Source organism: Felis catus, chromosome D2 (genome assembly GCF_018350175.1).
Source record: "Felis catus isolate Fca126 chromosome D2, F.catus_Fca126_mat1.0, whole genome shotgun sequence".
NCBI classification, from domain to species: domain Eukaryota; kingdom Metazoa; phylum Chordata; class Mammalia; order Carnivora; family Felidae; genus Felis; species Felis catus.
The window spans coordinates 29,399,822-29,415,970 of NC_058378.1; the positions used below are offsets into that span (position 1 = coordinate 29,399,822).

The window sequence follows — 16,149 nt, forward strand, 5'->3', positions numbered from 1 at the left end:
TTAACCTAAGTTACAAATAGGAGTCACTGTGTCTAGAACCTGAGGTCCCTGCTCTTCATAGGTGCATACTAGGTATATCCCTTTTTTAGTACCATGCAGGTGGGACCTTGGCTTGCCATTTTCTAATACTTGGGGGAAATATATAGCTTTCTGATTATTTTCCTTTATCCTTGGACTTGAAAAGAAATTCAACTGTCAGGGAAGCTGACCCTAATGTACTGTCCCCTGGTTGGGGGCGGGGAGAGAGGGCCATCGATATAGTTCAACCTAGGCTAAGTCCCTTATCCATTTCATCCACTTCACCATACCAGAGGGAACTAGGTCTCCAGCCAAGAAACCCAGTACCAATAAGCCCTGAAATAGATAAGTTTTGTCCCAATCCTTCTCCCTTTCCTGGTTGTTTGTCCTGGCTCATCCTTCTGTCTCCTGTCTTGGTTGCACAGCACCAACAATAGGGGGTGTTATTTCCTCAGTTGGGAACCTGGGAGTGGAGGAGAGGATGGAGGACTTGGGCTAAAATCAATCCCCTACCCCCTCTCCCACCACTTCCTGCCTGTCTGAGGACAGGCTCCCCTCTCTCATCCGAAGGAGGGCTTCTAATAGAAGCAATTACAGTAGGCTGGTTAAGATGTCTGGAGCAGAGACTTGACTAGCTGTTCACTGTGGCTTTATTGAATGCCTATTCTTCAGCAGAATCACTATTAGAATTGTAGCTTCCAATATTTGATTTTATCAATTCATTTGGAGGTATTTAGACTCTAAAAAACTGATTCAAAATAAGGAAATCAACAAAGGCCCAATTTATAAGTCAGAATGCTAAAAAGGTCCATAGCTTCCTGGGAACCAGAGCATCAATGTTCCCCACCCAGTGTTCCCCCTTATCCACATCAAGGTCCCTGGAAACCTAATCAGAAGATTGCTCAGTAGTTTCTGAATCAAAGACAAGAGCAGTTTGGATGGATATTTCACTCAAGCCATGTTCAAGCCTAAGGATCATCTCTGCTAAAAACAGTGCTTGCTAAACATGGAAATTCTAATACATTCTCTTTTGTACCTGAACCATGATTGGTTGAACAGAAGTTACTTTTCATTCTTCTTGCGGTAACTCATTAGAACCTGATTAGGGAGGTGGGTAGGTAGGGGCTGATTAGTGATTAGGGTGTGAAATAGGTACTACTGAGAGGTCCAGAGCCATCTTTTGGCTTCCATTTCCTCAAGTTTCTTGTCTCCACCTTCTCAGGTACCTTCCCTTGAGAGCCTGAAGCTCTTTCTACACTGCCCGTGGAAGACCCCATCCTAGGTCATATTTTGAAAAATCACCTTAGTCAGCCACTCTTATAGTCCCAGAGTTTTGGCATTAGGAGCATAAGAGATGGCCAGCCTAGTTCACAGCAGGGGAGAGACCTTATTGTTTTTACAAATGGTGCATTTTAGAGAACGTGTTGGAATGAGGACAGAACACACCCCTACACTGTATCTGCTAGACTGCATTCCTTTGTAACACATTATTTGGTCCATTTTCCAGCTCAGTGGCACCAGCAGATCCCAACACCCATGTCTGTCCGGCCCAGTGGCAGTCGCTACGGATCTCTCACCAGTAAAGGACTTGACATTTTCTCTGCCTTCTCCTCCATGGAAAGCACAATGGTGTATTCATGCTCTTCTCGGAGTGTAGTGGAGAGTGATGAACTTTAGGAATGTTTGGGTGCCTGCTGTATAAGGGGGCGGACTGTGGAGGGGGAAGGAGGACAAGCCAGATACAGTGGTTTCCAAGCAACTGGATTTGAGTAAGTTCCCATGCTGCTGGACCCTTGGCAAGAAGTGCTTTGAATAAGTCAGCTGGAGACTCTTGCAGTCTCAGCTGGGGGAAAGATGTAGGGCTGTGCCTTTTAAAGATTCCAACAAAAATGTGAGAAGACAATACAGATGAACCAAAGATGTCATGAAGCTGCCATCCACTGCTTTGGGAAAAAGCTAGCATGCTCCCCTGCCCCCTGCTATGTTAGGGATATTTAGGCCCTATTAGGAGCAATGAGGGGCCATATGCTTGAGCTGAAAGGAGTTAGACAGTAGTGACTTTAGGTGTCATTAACTCACCAGTAATGCAAAGAAAAAAGGTGGGGAGGTCTCCATTACCTTCCATCAATTACATCAATAGCAGTAGTTTTGATGGATTCTTTTAATCAGCTTCTACTTAGCCTTAAGAGATCATGCCATACAACTCACATATGTGGAGAAGCACTTTTGATTTACTTATCCTGAGTGTACTGAGCCACATTATAAGGTGCCAAAATGTGCCTGAGATACAAAAAATTCACTGAAACACTCAATATTGCACAGTGCACTTGTTCTATAGCCAAAACAAGGCCCCATTAGCCTGTCTGCACCATTGTCTTCTGGATATAATGGTGAGTCATTTTTCTTTCTGACTTTACACATCCCTAAATTCTAGAACTAAAAGGTTGTTAGTAAACCAACTAACAACAAAAACTTCTGTGGGGTTCCTTTTTAAACTACTAGTTCAATATGCAAAAGTCATCATCATCTTCCCCTCCTCCCTCCCCAAAAGTCTGGAAGTGTATGAGGGAGTAAGGAAGGGAGAGATGCAAACAAGGAGAGAAGGTGATGGAGCCTGTCAGTTTTCACTTGCCCCTTAAGAGCAATGGTTCTGGAGGGAGAGGTCTTTAATAGGTATGAACTGTTTGTGAGATAATTAATTTGCATTTTCTGCATAGAAGATATCATGCTAACCATAAAAGGGGGAGGAAAGGAGAATATGCCTCTTTATTCCAACCCACCTATTCAAAATCTTCCTCTTAAGGAATTTTTAGACTTAAGTTCACTGCAATTATTCCCAGTGCCTAGAAGAGTGTTTGGCCCCAAATAGACATTCAATAGATATTTGTTGGATGAATGAATCTTATGTGAGATAGAGAAATCTGCAATTCACACAGCAGTCCAAAAATTGCCCTGGGAATAGTAATCACAGCACAGTTTGCTCCAGACTCACCCATGAAATCAATTGGAGGTGTTTGTTACCAATTCCCTGTGCCCAAGTGTCTGGTGTTCTCTGATCCAGGCACCCTCAGCTGGCATCTTACTCGAATGAACAAATAGTCATTGTTTAGAAAGGCTTCAAATTTTCTTCACTTCAAGGCAAAGATTTCCAGTATAAAAATAAATTCATTCACTCAAAAAAATCATTTGTGTGTCTACTCTGTATAAGATGCTATGCTAGAAACTGTGGGAAATATGAAAATATGAATAAGACACAGTCCCTGACCTCAAGGAGCTTATAATCTAGCAGGGGAGGTAAGATGTAAGGCATAAAGAGCGCTGCTTTTGGGAGGGGGAAGAAATAGATACTTTATCAGACAGAAGTTTCTAGTGCTTTTCATCCTATATTTTTTATGACTCTAAAATCATCTTAATATCTTCAAATCTTTATTTCTTAATGAAACAAAATGCCATAGGTTACATCCTTAAGAAATAAAGATTTCAGCAAATTATTTGGTGAAATTAGTACATTTTGTTTCATTTTTTTCATGTATTCATGAACGATACTAAAAACATAGGCAACTGTAATGAAATACTATATGTTTCATACAGAATGCATTCTGTAAAATGTTCTGTTTCTGTGTTAGCTTCTATTATGAAATCTCATAGCCAAAGAGAACTTTCTAACTCCAGAATTGTTCCTTCACAGTTGTATACCTCACCTTCCCATCACCTCTATTTCTGTAAACCCTAAATAGTCCTCCCATGAAAGGATAATTTTCATCTCTGTATGTCTTAGCTTTCTGAATATTTTTTATCCGTCGCCTTTTAGTGTTCGAGAACTAGGATAAATATTATATTTGGCCACTGGATGGCGCTGTCTAACATAAAATATAAGACCTCTAATTCAAGTATTGGATAATGTTAATGCAGGGTTTCTGGACTCTAGCATTGTTGACATTTTGGGGTGGATAATTCTTTGTCGCCCGGGACTTTGTGCAGTGTAGAATGTTAGCATCGCTGGCCTCTAACCATTAGATGCCAGGAACATAGTGGCCCATCCCCCAGTTGTGGCCACCCAAAATATCTCCAGACATGGCTATATGTTTCCTAGGAGGCAGAATCCTCCTTTGTTGAGAACTACTGTGTTGAACAAATCCGTGCCCTGCATTGAGAAGTCTGTTAGAAGTCAACTATAATGAGAGAGAGTTATATAAGAAATTTTGGGTCAGCTGGATATGTTTGGACTCAACATGTCCAAAATCAGATTCATCACCTTCCCTTTCATACACATTCTTCAACCTTGCTTAAGGATTTCTGTTAATGTCACCATCACATTCCTAGTAATCCAAATAAAAAGCATCCAAGTCACTTTTTGCTTCCTCTAGCCAATCAATTAATAGATCCTGTTAATTCTAACCCTATTATTTCTTTTACATTCAGCCCTTTCTTTCCATCCCCCTGCAGTTCTCCAGTTCAGACTTGCATTACTTTATTAATTTCCCTCAACATTTCTGACTTCAACCATAATAAAGAACTTCTAAGTGGCCTTTCTGCCTCTGTTCCTGCTGTTTCTCCCATTCAAACCCAGCCCAGATCTGCATCAGCTCTTTCTTCCTGAATTACCGTTCCAGTCATGTTATGCCCCAATTTCAAACCCCCAATGGCTTCCTGGAGCCAAATCAAGTACCAGCTCTCCTGCCCTGGGATATTCAAGGCTTTGTCCACTATGATCCCAAAGTCTGTCACCCATTCCTCAGAAAACACACCCAATGTGGTGGCAAACCTAACACAGTCCCCTGCTTTCCAGCCAAATGCCTCTCTTTTGCTTCTAGATGGAAGGCTTTTTCCCCAACCACTACCTATGGAAATCTTACCTGTTCCTTAAAGTCCATCTGAAATGTCACTACTTCTGTAAAGTATTTTCCAATCCCCCAGACCTCACCCAAATACAATTCTACTTTCTTTGAAAACTTATAGTGAGTTTCTTGAATTGAGAAAAAGATGACCTTGTATAGTATTTTATATAAAATATAGCCTCTATATACCTTCCTGTCCCCTCCCCTTGCACTAGCCAGTCTTGCCTATACTAGGTTTTAGCTACTGTTGGTATGGACTGTGTCAAAAGTTTGTCATGTACCTTATACAGAGTAGGCACTCAAAAATTTTCATTGACCTACATTGAACTTAAAAATTCTAGGTAAGTATGTTTCTATATAAAATTGAGTCTAGAGCAGTGATTCTATTTTTTAAGTTTATTTTATTTATTTTGAGAGAGAGAGAGAGCAGGGGAGAGGCAGAGAGAGAGAGAGAGAGAGAGAGGGAGAATCCCAAGCAGGCTCTGCACTGTGCAGAGCCTGATGGGGGCTCGATCCCACGAACCATGAGATCATGACTTGAGCCGAAACCAAGAGTCAAACACTTAACTGACTAAGCTACCCAGGAACCCCTAGAGCAGTGGCTCTTAATCTGGGCTGCACAATAGAATCTCCTGGGGAGCTTCTAAAAATCTCAATACCCAGGCCACAGCCCCAGATCAGTAAGTCATAAGCTCCGGAGTTATGACATAGCATCAGTATTTTTTAAAGCTTCCCAGGTGATTCCAAAGAGCAGGCAAGGTTGAGAAGAATAATTTCAGAACTTACCCAGAAAGGTCCAAAGGGATGCCTGCCAATGGCATAAAGCAATAGTTTGGGCACTGGTAAAGAATATACTCCCTCCTTGTACATATAGCGCATGCCTAGAAAGTAGAAATAACCACACTTTGGCCTTATTAGACCCTACTATTTTGTGCAACACTCATTAGACATGTAGCATTCATGAAGCCCCCAAAGAAAGCTCAAAAACCTGCAAAAATGGACCAGGGAAAGAGGGAAAGTTGATGCAATTTGTCTGGCCCTTTGTTTCAAAAAGCCATACCGGTCCAATAAGCAACCTTCTCTCCAAACAACTTGAAGGGCTTTTCATGACTTGATTAGTCATGGAAATGGGGATCAAAGGGAAAATGAAGAAGGGAAATGTGCCATTTAGATGAAGTTGCCTTTTTGAAACATAGCACCCTTCACTAAGGGAAGGTTTTAATCAGAATTACCAAATAGTGGAACTGGTTTCAATGCATCTTTCTCTTTTTATTCCTCTCTTAACTTTTGTAAGTATCCGATGAGAAATCAAATAGTCAAGAGACCAGCAGTAGATAGAGCTAGAGCTCTGAATGAAACATACCATGAAGAATAATTCCCAGCAGAGTCAAAACCTGACTTTTGTAGGGATAGGTTAATTTGGATAATCCTCAAATGATGTTCAAATCCTCAGATGTTCACTTGTAAATTGGTGTGTAAAACTCAGAATAGATTTATTTCCACACAGAACACCCAATTCTAGATTCCCAAGTGAATTCAGTAAAGCCCGTTTAATTCATGACTGAGTTACAATATCTATTATACCTAATTGGACTATGGTCCCAAGAATAGGATCCAGGCAAAGCAGCCAATAAGAGAAGAAAGACTACTTCCTCCTTTTTTCTATCTATGATGTGTCAAAGCTAAAGCATGCCTAAGGTCTTTTCTGTATCTATCCCTCATTCTGTGTTTTTCTCCTCTGATGCCCTGTGCTCTATGTTCTATAATCCCCCTGCTGTGGTAACCCATCCCATCTCACCCCATCCTCACAGCCTGTCAGCATGCTTCATGTTCCAAAATGATCTAACTCCAGTTCTAGGCATCTTGGCCCAATGGTCAGAAGAAAGCAGTTCAGTTGAACAAATTCTGAATGCCTGACGGTCTTTTAACTTCACAGAGGGGCTGCATTTTTTTAAGTAGTTGCCTTCTTACTGCCATCAACTTCTAATTGACAGAATTGCTGGCAAAGTGTGAAAAAAAAAATCAGATTGGGAAGGAAGGTCTAGAAATCAATTGGGTCAGACATCCAAATTATTCTTGTTGATCGCAACCTCCTCCTATCTTCCTCCTCCCCACACACTCCCAAAGTAACTTCCAAGCTGAGATCCTGGCCTGAGTCTGTTTGTAAATGGGCTATTTATAAGTTGGTTGTAAACTCAAAGGCAAATTTCCTAATAATGACCTTTATTCAAGGTCCCTTCCAGGATCTTTGGGTAGCCTGGCCTCCAAGTATTTCCACAGACAGTTGAGTAGAAAATCAATGTGCCTTACCAACAAGATGAAGAGTTACTTAGATTACAGTAAGCTTGTTGAAGTCTTTTTCACCACTAATTGCCTTTTCTTGTTTTATGTGGATCAATATTTCAGAAAGTTAATTACTGAAACACTGCTTGAAGAATGCCAAGCATCTTCTAAACTTTGACAATGCAGCGGTCATCAGTATGCTAAAAAAAGTTGCTAATACCATGTTTTTAAAAATCTGTGCAGTGCAAAAAAAATGCATATTTGTTGAAAATATGTTTGCCTCTTATTTCTAATTATATTAGTTAGCATACCTGATACTATAGAATGATAAACAGGCTGCCTCTTGTTAATAGGTAAATAATGGCCACCTCAAACTCCAAAGAGCAATAGCCTTGAAATTGCAAGAAATAGAGAAAGAACACACTTTTCAATCCTCTGAGAATTGTGCCTTAAATGCTGAGAGTAAGCAAAAAGAAAACAGCTATACTGTAGAGGCATATAAACACTAATTTGCTAGAAGATTTTAACATATCAGTGAATGGAAAATGTTTCCCTAATAATAAAAATTAAAAGTATTCAACACTAGTTGACAATAAGTACTTTAAGGCTGAAATAAATGTACACTTTCTTTAAAATGAAGAAAACAGTTCTAGTTTCTAGGTTTAAAGATTACTTTTTGATGATGATTCAACCAACTTTTTTTACGTTTATTTATTTTGAGAGAAAAGAGCATGCACGTGCACACAAGCAAGAGAGGGGCAGAGAGAGGGAGAGAATCCCAAGCAGGATTTGCACTCTCAGCACAAAGCCTGACATGGGGCTAAATTTCATGAACCGCGAGATCAAGACCTTAGCCAAAATCAAGAGTCAAACGCTTAGCCAATGGAGGTACCCAGCTACCCTCAATTTTTTAATGTACAAATATATTTGACACTTGAAAGTGATTTTTTAGAATTATTCTTATTCAAATTGTATAAATTACAACATGAGCTATAATCTGGTTAAATATCAACAGAGCAACAAAAAGATAACTAGGTTTTAATCTTTCTAAAATATCTTGCAAATCCAGTAGACTACTTATAGAATAGTCTTTAACTCTCTAAGATAAAAATTCATTCTGCCTCCTAACTTAACAGAGACAGTTTAAAAATGAGACTTAAGATGGGAAAGATGGGGGTGGAGAGGCTTGACCAATTTAGATTGGAAATAAATGAAGATACAAGTATAGTTTTGCTACAATAAAGAGGTGTTTGGGGGCACCTGACTAGCTCAGCTGGTAGAGCATGTGACTCCTGATGTTGGGGGTTGTGAGTCCAGGACCCATGTTGGGTGTAGAGATTACTTTAAAAAGATGTGTTTTAATATCCATAAGAAACAGGAGTTCTTTTCATATAGTATGGTAAGAGTGAATTGATCAATGTTCCAAAATTCCAAAGAACCAGATGTTTCTACAGATTCAGTGAGTTATCTGCAAGCTAGCAGATTCTTGTAACTTTCCCACAATTAGTAATAGTGCAAGATTCAGTGAATTTTATGTTAGTATTGACTACCAAAAGATTACTAAATGTGTATGTATAAAAGGTTTTATTGTGTTGGAGAGTTAAAACCCTAAAACAATTCAAATGAAATCATTTTAATGCAACTGTATTTTTTAAAGCACATGGGTAAATTTTACTTTTTCAGTATTTTTACTTCAGAACACCTTATCTTCTTTTCTGATTTTCACTTACTTTTTCCGAGCTTTAGCATTGAGTTTCTTAACCTACCCTCTCCCTTCATTACCTTCTTGTCGAGATAAAAAAATATATATATGTAAACTACTTAATAGCATTAGGAGAGCTCATTTCTAGGACTTCTTAGGTGAATTCCTAATTAAAAGGAGATTTTAATAATTCTAATAAGTTATTAGAAAAAATTTCATACACACTCTCTAATTTTTCTATCACTGTGAGGTCTCTGTTTCCTTATCTGTAAAATAAGCAAAATACTTGATTGAACATTTTCCAGGATGGAAGATAGGATAAACAAATATTTATGAAGAATTTATATTAGTAATAGCAATTTATTATTCCAAGAGAAATGTTTAAAATATTTTTCTCCAAAGTAAATAAATTTGCTTAAAAAGTTCACATTTCTTTCTTGCCCAACTACTTTGTTTTTCTTTAGAAGAGCAGCACATAATGGTGGAATCTTCTTCCAATATGGTATGCAGTTTAAAAAAAAAGAATCTAGAGAAAAATCAAATGAATTCAAGAAATATTCTATCTGCTTTCTGCAGGCAGATTCCAGGAAAATTTATTTTGGCATAGGTAGAATAGCCTACAGAAATTCTGACTCCTATGTCCACAATTGAAGCTAGTGGAAATAATGACTTTGCAGCACACAAAGAAACAGCAAAGGAGTTCCTGTACTCCTTTCTGGCTTAAGCAGTTCAGGACAACTTCATTGTACTATTCCAGACCCCAGTGAAAAAATGTTCTATGCTAGCATGTCATGGCCTTACGGTGAAATGAATCAACTTTATTAGGATAACAGAAATGGCTCCACAAAAATGAGCATACCCTTCAGCCTCTGTTTTTGCATTCTCAGCTACATCAAGTCTGAATTTAACCCCAAGGATTCATTTCAGCCATGAGGACTGACAAAGGATGTACATGTGGCCATAGGCATGTACACACACACACACACACACACACACACTTCAACTGAGGCATGGAGCTCCCATAGTTAACATAGTTCAGTCAGAATCAGGAGATGCCTCTTACAAATATGGTATGCTTCCATCTTAGGAAGCTTGAGTCAACTTATTTTCTAAAGTACTTTTTTGGTTATTGAAATCCTAATGGAAAAACTATTATAGCAGCCATTTTGAAATGTGTGAATTACATAAACTGTATGTTTTGTTTCCATTATTAAAAACCAATTGATGGATCTTAGCTTTTATTCTTGTTCTTCTGCATCGTGCATGTTAGATATTCTGTGGAACTGAAAGCAAGTCATTGCTTAAGCCAAAATGTTTGTGAGCATAAACTGTGTCTTTCTTCAGAAGGTATATGGTACTGTATTCCAATAGACCACATCATCTCCATGACACTGTTACTGTTTCCTAGTTCTGCTTTCTTAAAGATTTGTTGGGGGTTGTGTTTTGTTTGGAGACTTTGCAATTAGAAGAAGAAAATTAATAATTAAGAACTGTATTTAATTCAACCTAGATGTTTTAAAAAGCGATTTAGAGGATGTGATGGACTGTTTCTTTATTCATTAAATAAAATTTTATTTATTCTCAATTAATTGTTGGGTTTGTTTTGTATTGTATTTTGGTTCCAGACTTTGTATGTAAGATAGGTAAATTCTTGTTCTCAGTGGTTTTCTTTCAGCTCAGGTATTTTTTGGATACACTGCCAGTTTAAAATAGCAATCCAGAAGTGTCTGGGTGACTCAGTCAATGGAGTTCCAACTCTTGATTTCAGCTCGGGTCATGATCCAAGGGTCGAGGGATGGAGCCCCGTGTCAGGTTCCTCACTGAGCATGGAGCCTGCTTAAGATTCTCTCTCTCTCCCTCTGCCCCCTCCCCTTCTCACGCTAATAAAAAAAAAAAAAAAAGAAAGGGAAAAAGTAAAGTTCTCTATGTATATATATATATATATATATGTATATATATGTGTGTGTGTATATATATGTATATATATATGTGTGTGTGTGTATATATATATATATATACATTTTTTTAAAGACAATCCAAAAGACCTGTGTTACTTCAATGAAACAATTGTTAAAGTTTGTACCCACTTGTATTCATGACCAGAGAGGGGAATAGGTGTATATCCATGTGAGAAGATAGGTCATATATCTATGGCTTTGTATGCCTTTGAAATGTTTTTCACCTATAGGTAGCAAAAAGAGGTATCTTTAGTAATGCCTAAGCAGAGGAGCAGAGGCTACCCACATTCAAAAAACAGCACTTTGTTTTCACTATAAGATGGCAAAATTTAAGTAAGCCTTAATTGTTGAATCCTACAGTTCTATTAACCACAACCAAACACATTCTATCTGGCTCATATCTCACAGAAATTTTAGATCTTCATTAGTATAAAGGCCATTTCATTAACTATGAAACGGGCTGTATTGGATATTAAGAAAGATAGCCGGATCCTTCTTAACATCTACAAATACAAAAAGTGGGAAGTCGATACCATCAGTTTTTGGTAATTAGGTTAATGGTGTGGTAGTACATATTGATTAAGTGGTTCTTAACACTGACAGCCCATTAGAATCACCTGGGGAGAATTTTAAACTATCTATGTCCAAGCCTCACCTTGGAGCAGTTAAATCAATTTTTAAGCTGGGAGCCCCGACTTGGTATTTTTTTTCGAGACTCCTAGGTGTGATTCTAACAAGCAGACAGGATTGTGAACCACTGGTTTGGATGGCCTTTCCTATCTTGATAGCCCTGTTCATTTGTATATGGTTCTTCAAGACTTCTGATCCCAGGGTTTGGGGATTCAACCTCCAGCTAACACCTAGGAAGAACCCAGATAATAACTAATCAAACTGAAAACCTGCTCAGGTGAGTCTTATTTTATTATTTAATGCCCCCTTAAGAGTTCTTATGGCATATGTTATTGGTACCACACTGTTGCAGCATTCAGCTATACTCTGAATGAGTAGGTGCTTGATAATATTTTTTAAGGGAGCCCAGGTAAAAGAATCCTTTTGAATTTGATATGCCTTGTTGTCAAACTAGAAACAACACAGATTTTTCAAAGGTGGACAGTATGGAATACTATACCAACTATTAGGTGGCTTGGTAATCTAAAATCTATTATGTATAATAATATATGAATCTTCAAAAGATTTTACACTTCTGCTACCCAAGCTCCTAATTGATAAACCATGATGGATTTCCCAACATACAGTTTTAGGAGTTTTACCAAAGACTGGATTTGAATCACTGAGACCCATTTACCTCTCCCTCAAATGTCTTCCAGGAAAAAAATAGTACATTAAGTTGGGGGGTGGGGGAAAGCTTAGGGATTTGGTAAGAGCTAAATTGCTTCCAGAGATTTCAAAAACACAGAACAGCCAGTAATAGGCAAAATATTTAACAGACAGATTCCCACTCTTATTGGAGAATGGGGATGTGGAAGAAGAGGCATGGGATTAGAATCCCATCTTTTTAATTAATTGTTCAATTTCATTAAGAAGCTACTATTGTTAATAACCAAAAAGAAATATTTATTGAGAGTTTATTCTAAAACTTCTATACTGAAGGAGATAAAATGAAAACCACGGTTCTCTTTGACAAGGTATTTACAGTTTAGAGAGTGGGCTATGAACCCTACCTGAAACAGGACTCCATCTTAATACATTTTTGAGAACTTTCCTGATTAAAACGTTTTAGCACTGATTTTATATATTCTCAAACTCTACAAACTTACTGGAGTTATTAATGAAGCTTTTTTGAGTCTAAATAAATAAACTATTGTGAGGAAGACAGATACCCAGAGCCTTGCTGTTAGTTCAAATGCAGACTGCAGTGTGGTGTAAGGCTAGAAAGGGGTCCTGGCATCATCTCTTCTAGAGCTGTGTACTCTGCTCAACTACAGTGTCTTCTAAGAGCTGTTGAAGAGGCTAAACATTTTACTCTCTAATTTGCAGTGAGGAAGCAAAGTCCTGAACCCTCCTCAGTTTCTTATTAACAGATATCAGAAGGAAAAGGAAATTCAGCACTGGTTTCTCAGAGCTTTCTAGAGACACACTTGCAATTTTGTACGTTTAAGTTTATGCCCTGCGGAAGATATCTTCATTCATTACAAACCAAATGGATTTTGATAATTAGGGATAACTAAGACAATAAAAAATTCTATGTTGAATTTCTATAGATAAACTGCAAACAGGTGGCTGCATCTGATGTTGGTGTTGGAATCCATAATAAGTTTGGAGGATGTCACTGTTTTTTCTGTTGTCTTGTGACAAATGCCAAATGCACACATAACTTAAGAGTCCTGCTTTTTTTTAATTATTATTTCTAATTTCTCCCAAATGCATGTAGTGCTGCTGACCAAGTCATCCTTTACATTAAGGGTTTGATTTATTCATCCAATGGTTAAGCAAATTTATAAAAGTAATTCAAACCAATATTATGCATATTATTTTGCCCCAATCTTGATTAGCCTTGATGGTAGTGATGTCCTTTACGCTCAACTGGTACTGATTAAAAGGGAATCCACTTACAAAAGCAACATTTTTTTATTCCTCAGTGCTAGTTTTATATATATATAAACTCACAGAGAAAGCTTTCAAATTACTTGTACTCTCATCAACTTGTCTTTTTTTTAACTAAGTATTACAAAAGGGCACATTTGCCAATCAGTGCAATTAGATTTAAACATTCCACATCTTTACTCAGGAAAGCACTCGATACGATCAGCCCCAATAGGCCTTTATTGGCATCAGGAAACTAGCAGGGCATTTGGCATGAAAAACAAACCCACATTTTTATTTATATATTACAAAATCTATATTTTAATAATGTATACATTTAAAAAATACAGAGCACTCACGCCCATGTACTCTACCCAAAAAAAAAAAAAAAAAAGTATGACTACTTCATGCATACACACACAATGCACTAAGCATAAATGCATTTACACGACGGGAAGGAAGCTCTTTTAAGCATACACAAGTAATGGATATTGTAACTTCACCCGAACAGGTCAAACTTACTAAGTTTAAGAAAGCGATTATTTCTCTGAGGACTAAAACTGCAGTATAGCCTAATCCTATTTTTTCTTAAGACTGTTTTCCCTTAAACTAGTCCAAAAAAAGGGGAGAGAACATTATTTTCACAGCAATCAAAACCATTCATAAGATCCAATAATGAAACCTACAAAATACTGATTGACGAGGAAAACAGAAAGGCAATAAAATCGTGTCCATAAGACTGGTGATGCGAATAAAAGTAATCTGAAAGTTTTCTATTTTATTCTAAGAACGCATCCTAGGCCACCTACTGGGGAAAGGGCTACGATTCCGATAGGTCCGGTGCTCGATCGCTGTGCGTCTCACCCTGGCAGGGCCGCGCGCCCTAACTGGCCATCTGGAAGGGCTCCGGCTGGAAGCCGAAGAGCCTCTGGCCGTAGGGCTCACCCTCACCCGGCAGCTTCGCGCCCGCGAACGGAAGGTAGTGGTCGCGGCCAAAGTGCTCACAGTGGAGACTGACCCAGTCCCGCTCGGAGCCAAATCGCTCGGCCTCGGCCAGGATGCGGGTCAGCGCCATGATGTAGCTCAGCGCCATCTGCAAGGTCTCATACTTGGACAGCTTTTTATCCTGGCCCCACTGGGGCACCACCCGGCGCAGGCGGTCGAAGGCCGTGTTGAGTCCCTGCATTCGACGGCGCTCACGCGCGTTGGCCGCCAGGCGCCTGCGCGCCGCGCTCTCCAGCCGCCCGGCCCCGGCGCACGTACCCGCGCACTCGGCGCCGCCTGCGCACGGGGGCGCGGCGCGCGGTGCCGCCGCTGGGTTGCTGGGCTTGCAGGACTTCATCCCCGTCCCGAAGGAGGGAGGCGCTGAGCTCACTCGCCCGCTTAGGACGTGTGCGCGGGCTCGTCTATTGAGCTGCTCCCCAACGTGGCTCTTCTGAGCAAGTAAGTCATACACAAAGCAACTCGCTTGGAATTAGAGTTAACAGTGGGGAGTACGGGACCCCGCTTCTGTCCTACTGGATAAACAGATTGATGTCTTTTCACTGGCCCCAATTTAGGGGAAACTGAGATGCTGAAGAGAAAGTCATTTTCCCAACGTGAAGTTGGAAAAGAGAAGGGAACCTTCTTGCTGCGGAATTTGGTGTGGCTGGTTTAGGGAAGGCCTTTCAAGTCCTCTGGGAAAGCCTGAGGCTTCTTTTTCAGGAAGACGAAATCTTTCCAGATGCTCAGATAGGGAAGAAGCGGTTTTCCTCAGTAGCTGTCGGAGAGTGCTGGGTGAATCTTTGAAGGAGGAGAATTTATAGCAGAGGGCCGAGGGAGGGAACAGGTGGTGGCAGGTGGGCGGGCGTCCCTCGGCTTCCATCTCAGCACCTTCCTACCCTGGGAACTGCAGGGGGGAAGGGGGACGACGCACAGCAAAATCCTGACATTACAGCCTTCGTCTGTTGAAGTTTCTCCAAAGCTATGTCCAACAGTAACACACCATCTGGAGTGGCCTGGCTGTCCCCAAAAGCATAACAGGGTGGGGGTGGGGAAGAATTTGGTCCATCTTTTCCCATATTAACAGGCAACTTACATATCAAACACTTAACCGAGGTTTTAAAATTATTAGAAATCATTTGCGTGAACATGTTGGTCTTGGAATTATGAGATCTATTAGAAGTTTAATATAAGAAGATTTAGCTTTGCCAAGATGTATGACAGTTTTGGTTAATGCTGATCTAATATATTGACATTTTAATTTTAGCTATTAAGTAAGTTGTGACAAATTAGCAGGCCCGAATATTGCAGACCTGGAATTTTAGTGTGCAAATAATTTGGCTGTTTTGTGCAGAATAATTTATTATAACATATCAAAAGATATTAATGGTATATCAAAAAATAACATTCTAATTATATAATTGGATTGCATGAGTTTGGATACTTAAGCAAATTAACTCAGAATTTATACACCATTTCCCCTGAAAGAGGTTCATAAATATTTGGGGACATATATTGAGAAGATAATTATTTAATTTGATATTTAAGTCTAATAAAACTAATCATAATGCACATATATGTGCAAAATGGAAACATCCAAGTAATTTGTGAGATGTTAAAAAACAATTCCTAATGGAAGATTTTTTTCCCTACCTCATAAAGCTATAAATATTTCATACTACTTGGATGTTTCAGTTGTATCAGCTGTCCTCAGGAACAATAATGAAGCATGATTTCCACTACTGATAATGATCTGATTTATACAGAGAACCCATTAACTTGATTTTCCCATCACAGCTTTTTTCTAGCTCTTAAGGAAGAGTAA

The 16,149-nt window shown here is 39.2% G+C and overlaps 2 protein-coding genes across 5 annotated transcripts in view; one reads left to right on the plus strand and one right to left on the minus strand.

Annotated features, from left to right (window-relative positions):
* The window catches only part of MYPN (myopalladin), a 112,460-nt gene extending 102,034 nt beyond the window's left edge, over window positions 1-10,426 (plus strand). For all 4 annotated transcript variants that reach the window (XM_006937819.5, XM_006937820.5, XM_045040051.1 and 1 more), the window contains one exon: window positions 1,526-10,426. In XM_006937819.5, coding sequence (XP_006937881.3) covers window positions 1,526-1,695 — 170 coding nt within the window. In that variant the 3' untranslated portion in view covers window positions 1,696-10,426. The remainder of the gene's footprint in view (window positions 1-1,525) is intronic.
* Window positions 10,427-10,932: 506 nt separating this feature from the next.
* Window positions 10,933-15,120, minus strand: ATOH7 (atonal bHLH transcription factor 7). Its single transcript, XM_023240496.2, has one exon. It carries the CDS (start codon window positions 14,683-14,685, stop codon window positions 14,227-14,229), a length of 459 nt encoding a protein of 152 aa, XP_023096264.1. The 5' UTR covers window positions 14,686-15,120; the 3' UTR covers window positions 10,933-14,226.
* Between the last annotated feature and the right edge of the window lie 1,029 nt (window positions 15,121-16,149).